The following is a 13,635-nucleotide window of genomic DNA, read 5'->3' as shown; positions in this document are numbered from 1 at the left end:
TTGAAGCACAAAGTAAAACATTTTATTTTGATAATTGATAGTCAACGAAGAGATGCATAGCCAAGCACAGAATTTCATTTCCATAAATTACATAAATGGCATTGACGATAACTGTCAGTATCTTCGGCGTGTTTCTTCTGCTCATCTTCACTGCAGCAAACCAGTGATTCAAAACATTTCCTGTGAAAGCAAAGCTACACTTAGATGCAGAGTAATGGATTCATTGTGAATAAAAGTAAGCAGGAGAAAATGTCATTTTGTTTCAGCTTGTTTGGGCAAATAAGTGCATACCTGCTCCAGATCTTTCTCCTCATTAATGTTAAAGGCAAGTTCCTGTCTCGCTCTCTCTGCCTGCAGCCAACAAAGTGAATGTACATATTTAAAGTCAAACAGGCATCAAAGCAAACACTAAAACTGCTTTGCTCCCTCTGCAATAATGTTGGTGGCACTGTAGTAGAATACATACAGATATTCAGCCCAGTCGCTAGAATAAAATGTTGGCATTGTATACTTATGCAAAATAAGAATATGTTATATATGAATCTATGAGATGTATTTTATTAAAATTTCTAAAGTGATATAGTTCAGATTACAGTACATGTGTATCAGCTGATGGTGAATGGTGTAACACGTAAATAAGATGGCTGTCAAGCAGTAGACCACTGCTCGAGACCAACAAACAACAAAAACAGGTAATTTTTAACAAGAGGCCGGGACATTTCCAGGTGTGTTTGTAGCAACCAAACCTGATATTTTTAAAGAGACGTGCTAACATTTCAAGGCATGTTTGTAGTGGCAAAAGGAATTGTTCTTTTAAAGAGAGGTTGGGACATTTCCAGCTATGTTTGTAGCAACCCAGTTAGATATTTTTCAACAAGAAGTCCAGACATTTGCAGCTGTTCGTAGCAACCAAACATGACATTTTTTAAAGAAACGTCGGGACATTTCAAGGCATGTTTCTAGCGGCAAAAGCAATTGTTTTTAAAAGAGACGTCAGGACATTTTCAGGTGTGTTTGTAGCTGTGAAAAAGGGTATTTTTAAATGAGATATCGGGACATTTCCAGCAGTGTCTGAAGTTACAAGAGTGATCATTTTTAACAAGAGGTCGGGACATTTTCGGCAGTGTTTTAAGCAACCAAATTAGGTATTTTTTATGGGAGGTCACGACATTTCCAGCAGTGTTGTTTCCAGCAGTGATGTAACAAGAAAAGCATGCATTTTTTTTAATGAAGAAGTCCAGATATTTCCAGCTGTTTGTAGCAACCAAACCGGGTATTTTTTTTAACGAGATGTCGGGTCATTTGCATTATGTTTGTAGCAACTAACGGGTATTCTATTATCAAGAAATCGGGACATTTCCAGTTGTGTTTGTAGCAACCAAAGTGGGGGTTTTTTTAACAAGAGGTTGAGACATTTCCAGCTGTGTTTGAGAAACCAAACTGGGTATCTTAAACAAGAAGTTGGGACATTTCCAGCCGTGTTTATAGCAACCAACCCAGTATTTTTTAACATGAGGTCGGGACATTTCCAACCATGTTTGTAGCAACAAATGCGGGTATGTTTTGACAAGAAGTGGGGGCATTTTCAGCTGAGGTTGTAGCAACAAAAGCTTAAGCTAAAGTAACAATAGAGTGATCCTCAAAGCAATCACATACTAGAGAGTTAGATTATGGTTTACAGTTTTATTGAACTGTGCACATTTAAGTCAATGTGTCCACCAGTTTTTAAAGAGACACTTTGTTTTATTTATTTTAAAGTTTGCAGCATTGTTTCCATATTAGTTGTGTTTTAAATCATGTTAAAGACAATGTATGTCCTGTCAGATGCTTACAAAGTTGCCTGCACTTATCAGGCAGTAGGAGAAGACAAAATCAGGCACACAGCATATAATATACAGCGTGACCTTGATGTAACTTACAACTTTGTTTGCTGTCGCACTTAATGTGTCACAAAACCTGTGTGATATTTCTGTTTACCCTTGTTGAACCAGATAAGGCGACAAAAGCTGTGCTAAAAGAGGAATTTGGTACTAAGAAAATAAATCTTGCTTTTCTACTCGTCTTAATCTCTCCCTGTATCCCTAACCTGAGAACCTTTGAACAGCAGGTGTTTGTATGTGATGTTATGAAAAGGATTTGTATGATAAGGTTATTTTATACAGTGGAGGCCTACCTTCGGGGAGACTTGCCGCTCTCCAGAGGTCTGCTGAGCAAACACAATGGCATCGTGGACAGAAAGGAAGAGATTACTGCGGGCAATATTGCCGTCATCAAAAGCTCCTCCGGCCTCCAGTTCTTCATACACCTGGGCTGCAGGCAGCAAGACGACAAATATCACACAAGGACTTGAACACAATGAAAAACGTACTTTGCCTTGACATCCCTGTGCTGTTTAAAGAAAAAAATGCTACTACATTTGCCAAGAAAAGAAAATTCATAACAGTAATTAGCTGTTAGCTCATTAGTAATGACAAATTACGATTACTGTGCGTCAAACCTAAATCTTTATCTCACTAGGAAACAGAACTCACGTGCTATCTATGACAGGTTTAAAGATTTAATCTCTGACTTACAGTTGTACACTCATTCTACCAGTGTCCTTCACAGCGATATGGATTTAATGTTGAATGAATGACTAGGTCTCCGTTTCCATGCCAACTGTTGAGTAGAGCCAACAAGTGTGAAATGCACTTAAGTCATTTAAGATTTTACCTTGAACATTGGCCAGGTATAGTTTAATGCCCAGCATTGTGTAGCTTGAGTTCATCTGTGTGGAGAAAGACGAAGAGAAGACTGTTCATGGACAGGTTGGAAAAATTATGATCGTATACAGCCATACTAAAATTCTCTTATAATAAAAAGCTTCAGTAGAGAATGCCTGGATTTAATCTCCCAAACCAAAGAACGTTTTTGTCAAAAAGGGTTCAATATTCAATGTGTACAGAAAAAAGAACCTTTTATGTTTTAGGGGTTCCTTGACTTGCAGATAGACTTGGAGAGGAGAGCAACAGAATTGTGAATCTTTTTTTAGACGTTACTTTTGCATTTTATCTGGCTCTGTGTGTCTTCAGCATGAACATTTTAACATCAGACACTGAAATGTTGAATGATGCTCTGATTGAGCTTGTGTCAGTTAACTTAAGGAAATAATTTACCCCCCCCAAAATTACCATTTGTGTATCAACACTGAATCGCAACATTGAATTTATGTTTAATTTGTTCTTGCATGTCTCTGGTGAATGAAGAATCCAAAAAAATTCTTGATGAATTGAAGTAAAAAGGGGTCTGCGAAACAGACCCAGTCGGCAAAACATATATAAATGTTTAATATATTAACATCCGTTTACAAACTGAAACACAACTCGTGCTGCATATCCAAGTTTTATTATCCAGCCATATGCTCAGTACATCCCAAACAGAAAGCTGTCTCTGACTGGGGACTGAACTACAAGTGAAACTCTCTTCAAAGCCAGACTCACAAGCGTACCAACACTACAAAGCAGTAATTTTACATCTCTGACCTGGAGCTGCTGGTCAACCACTGCCTCAATCAATTAGTTTGTTTGTGTTATTGTGTGACTGGTGTTTTAAAGGGTTAGTTTGGATTCGGCACAGTCACAATAACACAAAGAAATTAGTGATAGAGGCACCAGTGTTGTACCAGCAGCTCTCGTTTTTGGCGAGGTACAATTACTATTTTTCCAGTGGAGTCTGGTTTTGAAGAAAGCACAGACAGCTCCTGTGTGTTTCCATTAAATGTACGGACTTTGGTGAAAACTACGAACTCACACGAGTTTTCTGCAGAACCGGAAACAAAACAAGTCTCGCATTCTTCTTCTTCTATGTTTTCTGGTGGTTGGCAACCAGCTTATAAATGCATTACCTCCTTCCCGACCCGGAGTGTGGATATCACCATGGAGAGAGGCGCGCTACGTCAGACTTAATTCGAATATAACTGTTTCCATCCCCCGTTTTGCGAATCAGCATTTTTTCGAATCAACCAAAACCCGGCTAAAGCGAGCGTATTTCAGTTTGTGCAAATCAGGGGATTTTAATTCGAATTTTGGCGTTTCCATCATAATTTTCCGATGTGATACTTCTAGATGCGCATCTAAACAGGCTGATTGAAACATGGCTACTTTCCGTTCAGTTACATGTCGAAAAGGGCTGTCTGTTTGGGAAGCACTGAGCATACAACTGAATAAATGAGACTTGGATTTTACTGCACCAGGTGTATAAGACTGTGTAAACTTATGTTTTGATATAATTTTGCTGTTGTTAAACGCAGTCGCCTTTGCCTTTAATCAATCAAGATTTTTCTCAGTTTTTGGATTCTTCATTCACTGTGGAGGCATTCAAGAAAAACACAGTTTTCTTTTTGAATTAAACACAGGGTGAGTGACATAAAACTGGAAATGTTCGTTTGCACATCACTTAAATGTCAGTTGAAGCTGGCTATTAGCTTAAAATCATCAACATAAACCATTGCACACTGAACTTAATTTTTGAAGAATGTGAAAGATAAAAATATTGATGAAAAAGGAAAGTGGAATAACTGAAATAATTAGTAAGGTGACCCGTGTATATTTAGCACACCTGTAAGTGCTCATGTGATTCTGTTGAGCGAAACTGAGAAAGCCACAGGCGAAATGCGTTGTTTGCCCTAATAAAACCACAGTAATTCAGTTCATTGTGCGGCGGTTTATGTTGATGATTTTATCTGAGATGTTTCTGTGGCCAACCAGCACCTGATCCATGAGACTGGCTGTGCAAAGGGCGTTAATTGTTATTTCAAGAAACTAGCTGAAAATGCTAGCTAACATTATCCATACCAATAAGCCAGTGAAGCTGCATGCTATCTGGGTTATACCTCATTTTACTAACATTACATGTGTAACATTATTTACACATACTTCATTACGGACAGTTAATAATTGATTTGCTTTCCACTAATGATTAAAAACATCCAAATTATACCCTATAAATTTTCTATACCATCATCATCATTAAAATCATTATCATCATCATCGTTCTCATCTTTCCATGCTTATAAAGAACCCAAATAGTTCTAAAAATATTTCAACCACTTGTCCTGAGAGAGAACCTAGTATTGCAAACAAGCCTCTAACCTTTATCAACACTTTGATACCCATGAGGTCTATGAAGCAGACTCCTGCCAAGTCGAGGATGAGGGTGTGGAAGGGCATGGGCTGGGACTCGAGTGTGACAGCAGAGGGACTGGCCGGCTCTTGGTCGGGCGCCTGCTCGCCCAGCTCAATGTCACTACAGCGGAAGTTGACATAGCTGGTGGGAGGTTCAGCTTTGCTGGCACTGCCATCGCTCATATCAAAGTCATTTTGCAGTTCAAGCTGAGATATGGTCTAGATTTAGAGGAAATACACAGAGGAAGGTGCACAGAAAAGGTCACGGGTTGTATTTCAAATATTTGTAAGGTAACTGGTAGAAACATGACCCATTTACGGTTTGTTTCTAGCTATGAGCTGTTAGGTCAAACAAGTGTCATGATATAAACTTGATCCCACCTGAGCTTTCATGTTAACCAAAGAGCTGGGTTTCCTCCTCCTTGTCTCCTTGTCCTTCTTTTCCTCCTTCTCTTTTTCCTTCTGTTCCTTCTTTAAGAACTTCCTCTTGGCCAGGATGAGTTTGCCAGGGTCCAGTCCGGTCTAGACACAAATATGCCTATACATTAACACACATATGTCACATAATTCAAACCTTAAATGACAGCAAAGCAGGTATTTTTATCGCCGTACCTTTCTGATGACCCTCTGTCGAAATATTTCAGCATTTGCAAAATAGAGTGGTGAGCAATAGTTCACTATTTTCACACCTGTTATTGACACGACCTGCAGAGAGAATAAAAAAGATTAGATGTACTTCCTCTTAGATTATGTGTACTAACAAAAATACACACAGATATTTTGTTTTCATACCTTGCTGTACACCTTCGGGTTTTTGTAGATATCTGTGTCCACGATCTGAGCCATTGCCGAACCATTACGACTACAGGGAACACATTATTAAAATGAGCAGTACCTTTATTACACCTCACACTCTGTTGCTTCATCTCTTTTTTTAAATTATGGATAAAAATATAGTGTTTGCTCACAACTGTGTCTTGAATATCACAACCAGGATGGAAAAGCCCACTCCGATAGCAACTCCATACGGCAAGCTGAGAAAAAACGTGGCCAAGAATGACACAACCCACACACACTGGAAGAGAAAGAACAATAGAATGAGATAAAACATGGAAAAAAAAAACAGACATCACATTGTGCTGCAATATTGCATCCAAGGCTTCGACTTACACAGTCCAATTTGCTCTTCTTCCACAAGTAGTAGGGATCAGAGAGCTGGAGGAGTGTGTTCTTCAGGTTGACTGCAATCAAGGCTCCGAGCACTGACTGTGGAAACCAAGATTACTTATATTTATAATCATGCCTGGATTTTTTTGTCTAATTTCTGAAGTGTCGTTCTCATTTGTTCACCTACCTTTGGAAGTGGTTTTAGGAAGGCTCCAAGTGCAAGCATGGTTACCATTACAACCAGCATCACACAGAAACTGGCAAACTATGAGAGGGCAGCAACAGAGGTGCAGATGTTAGTAGCTTACTTGTAGGTCACACTAATTCTGATTAAACTGCACATCAGAAATTACACAGTTAAAGTACTTTGGAGTGGTAACGCAGCACTCACCTGTGATGTTCCACCGGCATTGTCCACAGCCAGGGTCACAGACAGGGCGCAGCAGATCACGTGGATCTTAAAGAAGGACCCGAGGAAATTGCTGCAGCCAAGAGCCAACATTTCCTGCACAAGAACACGCATGTGGTCAGTGTTTAACCACTGACGCCCAAGTCTGTGGAAGAAGTCTACATGAGCATCTTAAGTACTAAACCTCTGTGGACATTTTTAAAAGAAATCTTAAGCCCACTTCAGACCAAAGACTCACAACGAGTTGAGTTGAAACAGGCAACTACCTGCAATGTGCTGTTCTGCAGCTTATAAAAACCTGCCAGTTCACACCAATGCAACTAGATGAGACAGTGTATCATCTCTCAGCAACAACTCTCTGTACTTCTGTTCTGATTTGCAGCTTTTCAGGTTTATTTTGTGGCTGAATATAATTTGTAGCTTCTTAAAATATGAATGAGGATAGTGATAGTGAGATACTGGCTACAGCTGCATTTGTAGTAGTGATTAAATAGTGAAAAAACAGAAACAAAACAACCATCAGATGGACTGTGTTCATAATAAATACACCACAATATTATAAATAACCGACGCCAGTTAATCAGTCAGTGAGAATGTGTGTGTGAGGGGCAGCACATACAGCGAGCAGCAGCAGCAACCCACTGTCTGAGGATGGAAACAGAGGGCTTGGTGGGAGCGGATCACCTGCCACAGCAAGCAAACATGCCGTCTGCAGTCATTTTGACTTGACCAGCGCTCTTTACTACAAGCTGATTGGCTGTTGAAACAGGTGACGTGCTTTACGTTCTGAAACCAGCCGCCGGTGATTTGACCAGCTGAGTCGTAGGTGACACCATCAGCCGAGCTTGAGCAGTTCACACTGCTGCAGCTTTTCTCTGCAAGGTTCTAAAACAGTTTTGTCTCGTTGCGAATCTTTGGTCTTAGCTGGGCTTAAGACGTATTTTTTTTAGCCTGGAATTTACTTACGATGCCTCGTTATTTGTTGCCTCAGTATTTCACTCTTATCTTTGGTCTTTTCTACTATTTTTATCCCTTGTGTTTATTTGCTTTTTTTTTTTAACAAAACAAAACAAAAAAACCCCAACTTATTTTACACATTTTTTGTTTATTACTGTAATTTCTAGATGTGCTGTTTCAATCTTGCTCCGTGAAGCACTTTAGGCTGCATGATTGTATGAAAGGTGCGATGTAAATAAAGTTGGATTGGTATTTACAAAATGGAATAACACATTTAATGTTGAACTAGTAAAAGATATACAGTTTTCTACCTGGTTGGGATCCACGTCATAGCCGTGCTTTGCTGCCAGTGTCCTGCCCATAGCCAGGTTGATGACATAACCAACGATTGCCAGGGAGAAAGCTGTGCTCAACATGTCTTCCCACTGACTCACTGTTGGCAGGATCGGTGCTGGGAATCTGAAAATAGAGACATCAATTATATCCAAACTGAATAATAAAAAAACAAATTGCTGCATCCATAACTTTAATTAATGAAACAACCATTGATTGTAGGTATGCTGATGTACTGTATGCTTTACCCCAAAGGAATTTCTCCCACTATGTCCATGTGATAGATCTCAGGTAGATGCAGAGGGCCTGAGATGGCTGTGGCCACCACCACCTGTGTCGAGCAGGAACAGGAATCAATCACCACTATCAACATTATACTGTATATGTCACGAATATAGAAAAACTACATGAAATTAAACAAACATTGAAGAAGTGCACTTTTGTGTACAGAAGGATATTAAGGCCAGGCATATAGGAAAAATGTGAGAGGAGGAAGACTGTTTTTTTATTTTGCATGTCCAAAATAAAGTTGAAATGTCTAGAATAAAGTCAACTCCTCTGGTCCATTAAATTGTCTGTATTGCTCCCAGGTGTAACCATCAATACCCTTTCTTCTATTCACTGACCACTAGTTATTGCAGTTTGCATGAGTGCAGCCACCTCTTCCAGGTTTGTGTGGTTTCTCCTGAACGGACGCAATTCTCGGCACAAGTTTCCCATACCACACTGTGTTTCTGCACTAAGAGAGACATTTGTTTGTTATTACTAAAACTGATTCTTCTACCAATTCAAGTCCCCACGGCATTTTGCAGAGGCAGCCATAGACGCAGATTTATTCTAAAAGTTCTCTTGAAATGTCAGGTCAACATTTTGACTTAATTCTCGAAATGCTATTTCAAATTCATTCTCAACATTTTGACTTTATTCCTCAAATACAAAAAAACCCCATCTTCCTTGTAATTTTTATTCTTATGTCTGGTATTAAAACTGAAAGTCTGACTTTTTTCCTCAACATTTCAACTTAATTCTTGACATTTTGACCTTATTCTCCACACTGATTTTATCCTTGTGATGCACGACAAAAATATATGTTTTTTTCTCAGTGTTTTGTCCCTTATGCCTGACTCAACATCAGAGAAATGGCAAACGACAGACTACTCACGATAATGATCTCCATGGGAATGGGGAAGGGCAGCTTGTGGCGGTAGCGTGCACTCAGCTCCTTCACCACCATCAGAACTATGCTGCTTACCAGAGCAAACACTAACGACGCTATGTTGGTATCTGGAAGGCCACCTATAATATCTACAAGAGTCTGTAACAAAGAATTAATATTATATTCTTTAATAAGAAAAAAAATCAACCAGTCTTTTGATGTTTTTTAAACACAATACGAGGAATCACTTACATATATAACGGCCAGCGGACCACTGTAAGGTGGCACTTTGATGCCAAATATGTATTTGAGCACTGAGATGAGGATCTGTAATCCTGCAGCCGTCATGAAGCCTCTGACGAAGGATTCTGACAGATAGATGGCTACAAACCCAAACTGCATGAAGCCGAGGCCAATCTGCACAAACAGAAGAGGTTCTCAGTGTGTCACCTTAACATCATAATGAACCTCTTTCATTTCTATCAAATTTCACATTAAAAGACTGAGTGTTTAGTGCTGAGTACCTGTATGATTGCAGTGAGACAGGCCAGAGTTCCAGATATTCCCAGGCGAACCTCGTTCATCACATCTGTGTCCACTACTGTGGCATTAAGAGTGGCATTGAAATGACTGAAGTCCGACTCTGGTGCCAGCCTAAGACACACGATTCCCACCATAATGCTGAGGACAGCAAACGTACCTAGATGTAGAAAGTAGTGTGTCACATCTATTTTCTTTGCCAAACTGCAAACTGGGCAGAGTTAGGCGGAGCGCATCTGATCTGCACTGTGCAGCTCTGGCAACTTATCACTGTCATCATATGAAATCTCTGCAGATAAATCACTCTGATTTACCTGGGACCATCTGGTGAGCAGTGCCCATGAAGAAATATGGGATGAGAGGGAAGAAAGAGGAATAGAGACCGTTGACAGGAGGGAGGTTTGCAAGGAGGGCAAATGCCATGCCTGGAAAGAACAGAAACCTTTTTATATCTGTCATATAAATCACGACACAACATATAAAGAAAACACAAACACTGTGGTATATACTGGAGACAACACTGCTGCAACGAGCTTCAGTCAGTGTGTATTATACAAAGGCATCAGAGAGAGGAGAGTATCGAGTGACCTTGGGGAACCTGAATGGTGCCGGCGCTGACCCCGCTGATGACATCACACAGCAGGTTCTCTTTCACTTTGTACTTGGGGAGCCAGCTCAGAACGGGCAGATGTCTGAATAACAAGCCCTTCAGTCTCAGCGCAGAGCATCTGACAGAAACAAACAAGGGAAACTCTTTGAAGAGCTCGGGTTTTCTGGTTGTTACTTTGGAAAAAGCCCGTAACACATGTCTAAACTTTATATTGAGTCATAGCTACAGGGCTCTCCGCTGTTTGATCACAACACAAAGCTTGTCAGAGGTAGAGTTTGTGTGATGGGAAGACATGAAGTTCGTGTTGACTGTGTGGCGAGATTGCAATTCAGTACCTGAAGAGTTTCTTCACTTTCTCTCCAACGGGGAATTGTCGACTCTTCTTGTCAAACTCTCTGTCAAAGTCTGGGAGGTTATACGCCGGCCTGTCAATCACATAACGTGGGTGGTCCTGGTGCATGGCTATAATAGCACATTGTGACACAATAAAACCATAGAAAGTTCTGTCTAATATTATGTCCTTTTGTCAAGGACTTACATTGTACTAAAATTAGCGATTAACCAAGTCAAGGTTGTGTCAATATAATTCTACTTAAACAGCAACACGCTTGTTTACACACTTGATTTTTTACCCTCAAACAAAAACAAAATTTGAATTTTAAAGCTGGAGTTAAAAAACTCATACTCACTTCATCACACAGTAGTACATGACACAAATTATCTATGAGAAAAACCATGTTCCCCCACCTCCTCCTAGTGCTTATAATGGCATTTTGCACGTGAACGAAACCAATCGATCAGAGCAGAGTCTCTGACGCAGCTGTCAATCATGTAAACCACTGCTGTGAACTGTGGTCAAACTGTCAAACTAGGCAGCGCTGATTAACTATGAATCAAGACTCTGTGCATCTCGAGACCACCACCCCGGGCAAATAGCAGTGGTTTGAAGAAAACCCAAAGAACAAACAGGCAACCATCTGAGTCACTCGTGAAATCACAAGACTCGGTGCAGGAAATGTGAGAGATGGAGTTTAACAGAGAGGAAGCACAATACAAATGTCTGCTACTGTCAATCACTGAAGCTGTGGGTGGTAACTGTTAGAAAAATAAGTTTTTGACATATTAGTGAAACTGTCACTATCTCCTGACAGTAGTGCGAGACAAAAAAAGTCATGTTCCTCTGCCTCTTCGTAGTGCTTCTAATGGCATTTGCAAGAATCTACAACACCTGAATGAAAACAACCAATCAGAGCCGAGGAGCCTCTGACACAGCTGTCAGTCATGTCAGTCACTGCTCATGTCAGCGCTGATCAAATATCAATCAAGATTCTGTTACTGCATTGCCTATTTCTCACCTCAGAGGTCTTCAGAAGCATATTTTAGTGTACTGTTTAGCTGTAAAGTTCAATTCAGTTCAATAGAACATTATTTATTAATTCATTCATTTTCCGTAACCGCTTATCCTGTTGGGGGTCACGGGGGGCTGGAGCCTATCCCAGCTGACACTGGGCAAGAGGCGGGTTCACCCTGGACAGGTCACACAGGACTATCACTGTGAAGGAACAACGCTTACCACTGCACCACCGTCCCGCCAGAACTTACTTTATCACAAAGGAATTTCTTGTACCAGAGAATGCTTCAAATTACAGGAACCACAATTTAACATTCACAACCAGAACAACCAGAACAACCAGTGGGTTCCCCTGGTCAGGGTCACTCACTGGGCCCAGTTTTAGAAACAGTAGAGTATTAAATATCTGGCAAAATATATAAATGCACAAGATAAGAAGTGTTTTCAAGGAGCAAAGGTAAAACCAGGGCCTAATACAGTAACAACAGGAGTAAGATGGCGGAATAAATCAGACTGTGATATTGAAAAGTAGTAATGTACATCATATAAAGTAATGGTGCACATATCGTAGGTGAATATTGTTGTTAGTGTCCTTTGTTTCAGCTCTCCTCCGTACAGAAGATGGAGGACTTATACAGTTTGATGGCCACAGAAAATGAGAAAGGTTTTGACCTGGCTGCCATGTTGGAAACAGTCAGGCTAACAGATAAAACCAGGCACCAGCTGAACAGATTTACAGCTAAACAGTACACTAAAATGTGTTTCTGAAAACATTTTAAGGCAACACAGTGACACTGATGATTCATATTTGATCAGTGCTGCCTAGTTTGATAGTTTGACTGTAGTTCAGCAGCAGTAATTGACACGATTAGAGACTCCTCAGCTCTGTTTGGTTCTTTTCGCTCATGTGTGATGGATTCTTGCAAATCCCGTTAGAAGCACAAGAGGACTCAGAGCAACATTACTTTATTCTTAGATTATTTGGTTTATGGACTATTATCCATATATAGTGAGTTGCCGCAAATATGACAAAGATTTATTTTTATACAAGTTACCAACTGTATGTTTAAACCCCAGCCCAACTGATTTGATGATTATATCTTAACAGTTGAGGAAAACAAAGTGGATTTTTAGGATTGCACTTCTGTCATTTTACACTTAAGTGTCACATTTCAAGTGCGAGGCCTTAATCTAACCTTGAAGGATCAGCCAACAGGTTGGCAGACTGCTAAAATATTTGCTCAACACCAGGTAAATAATAGCGCACGTACAAGATCATTCTGTTCGTCTTGCAGTCTGTATGCTGTAGAAATAATCTGACAAGTCCAACACAATCTACGGTCTGTAAGAAAATCTACATTTTAAAATAATATCTGCATTTGAAAACATGAAGTGAACAAACTGCCAAACTAGTGTTTAGATGTAAGTAGCAACACACTTTGAGCAAAAAGCATAATTAATTTAAGGTAAAAACTTCTTGTTAAACTATAAAGAGTTTAGGAGGATTACAAGTCAAGAAGAAATGACTGAATTTGCAAAGAGATTCTTCACGATTTAACAAGAGACCACCGGTTAAGACTACAATGCATTTTATTTACAATTAAGTTTACAATGTGCATTTTGTAAAAGATTTTGAATGAAATGAATCAAAATGGCAGCAAGTAACAAACTGACCTCCGGAATTTAACATGCTGACTTTAACATTAGTATGTTCAGAAGCTCAGATTCTGTATTAATCCAGAAATGTGGAAAGAAAGCACTGTACCTTAGTGTTGAAGCACAACGTCTGCAGGCATTTGGCTCACACGTGTGTATTGCATACTTGTTTGATCTCTTATCAAGCTACGCCAAAGACCCTCTACACCTTCAGGGTGGAGCTAAGAAACTGAAAAGCATCAGCCTTGCAGGTGCAGCTGAATCACTTACATGTTGATTTGTTAAGATGCTGTT

The 13,635-nt window shown here is 39.9% G+C and overlaps 1 protein-coding gene across 2 annotated transcripts; it reads right to left on the bottom strand.

Annotated features, from left to right (window-relative positions):
• Positions 1-13,554, bottom strand: LOC125891187 (solute carrier family 26 member 9-like). 2 transcript variants are annotated; one of them, XM_049580231.1, is made up of 21 exons: positions 13,451-13,554; positions 10,670-10,796; positions 10,313-10,452; positions 10,039-10,149; positions 9,709-9,884; positions 9,437-9,601; positions 9,191-9,343; positions 8,277-8,359; positions 8,007-8,154; positions 6,721-6,834; positions 6,517-6,594; positions 6,333-6,428; positions 6,131-6,237; positions 5,955-6,024; positions 5,775-5,867; positions 5,544-5,684; positions 5,130-5,381; positions 2,713-2,767; positions 2,174-2,310; positions 292-351; positions 1-180 (listed from the first exon to the last, which is right to left on the bottom strand). In XM_049580231.1, the coding sequence occupies exons 2-21, from the start codon at positions 10,792-10,794 to the stop codon at positions 169-171; spliced, it is 2,316 nt and encodes a 771-aa protein (XP_049436188.1). In that variant the 5' UTR covers positions 10,795-10,796; positions 13,451-13,554; the 3' UTR covers positions 1-168. The 2 variants fall into 2 exon arrangements, with proteins under 2 accessions (XP_049436188.1, XP_049436189.1); XM_049580232.1 differs by lacking the exon at positions 292-351.
• Between the last annotated feature and the right edge of the window lie 81 nt (positions 13,555-13,635).

The sequence above is a fragment of the Epinephelus fuscoguttatus genome, linkage group LG7 (assembly GCF_011397635.1).
Source record: "Epinephelus fuscoguttatus linkage group LG7, E.fuscoguttatus.final_Chr_v1".
In the NCBI taxonomy this organism is placed as follows: domain Eukaryota; kingdom Metazoa; phylum Chordata; class Actinopteri; order Perciformes; family Serranidae; genus Epinephelus; species Epinephelus fuscoguttatus.
The sequence above is the reverse complement of the archived record's forward strand: the minus strand, read 5'-3'. Positions and strand labels throughout refer to the sequence as shown.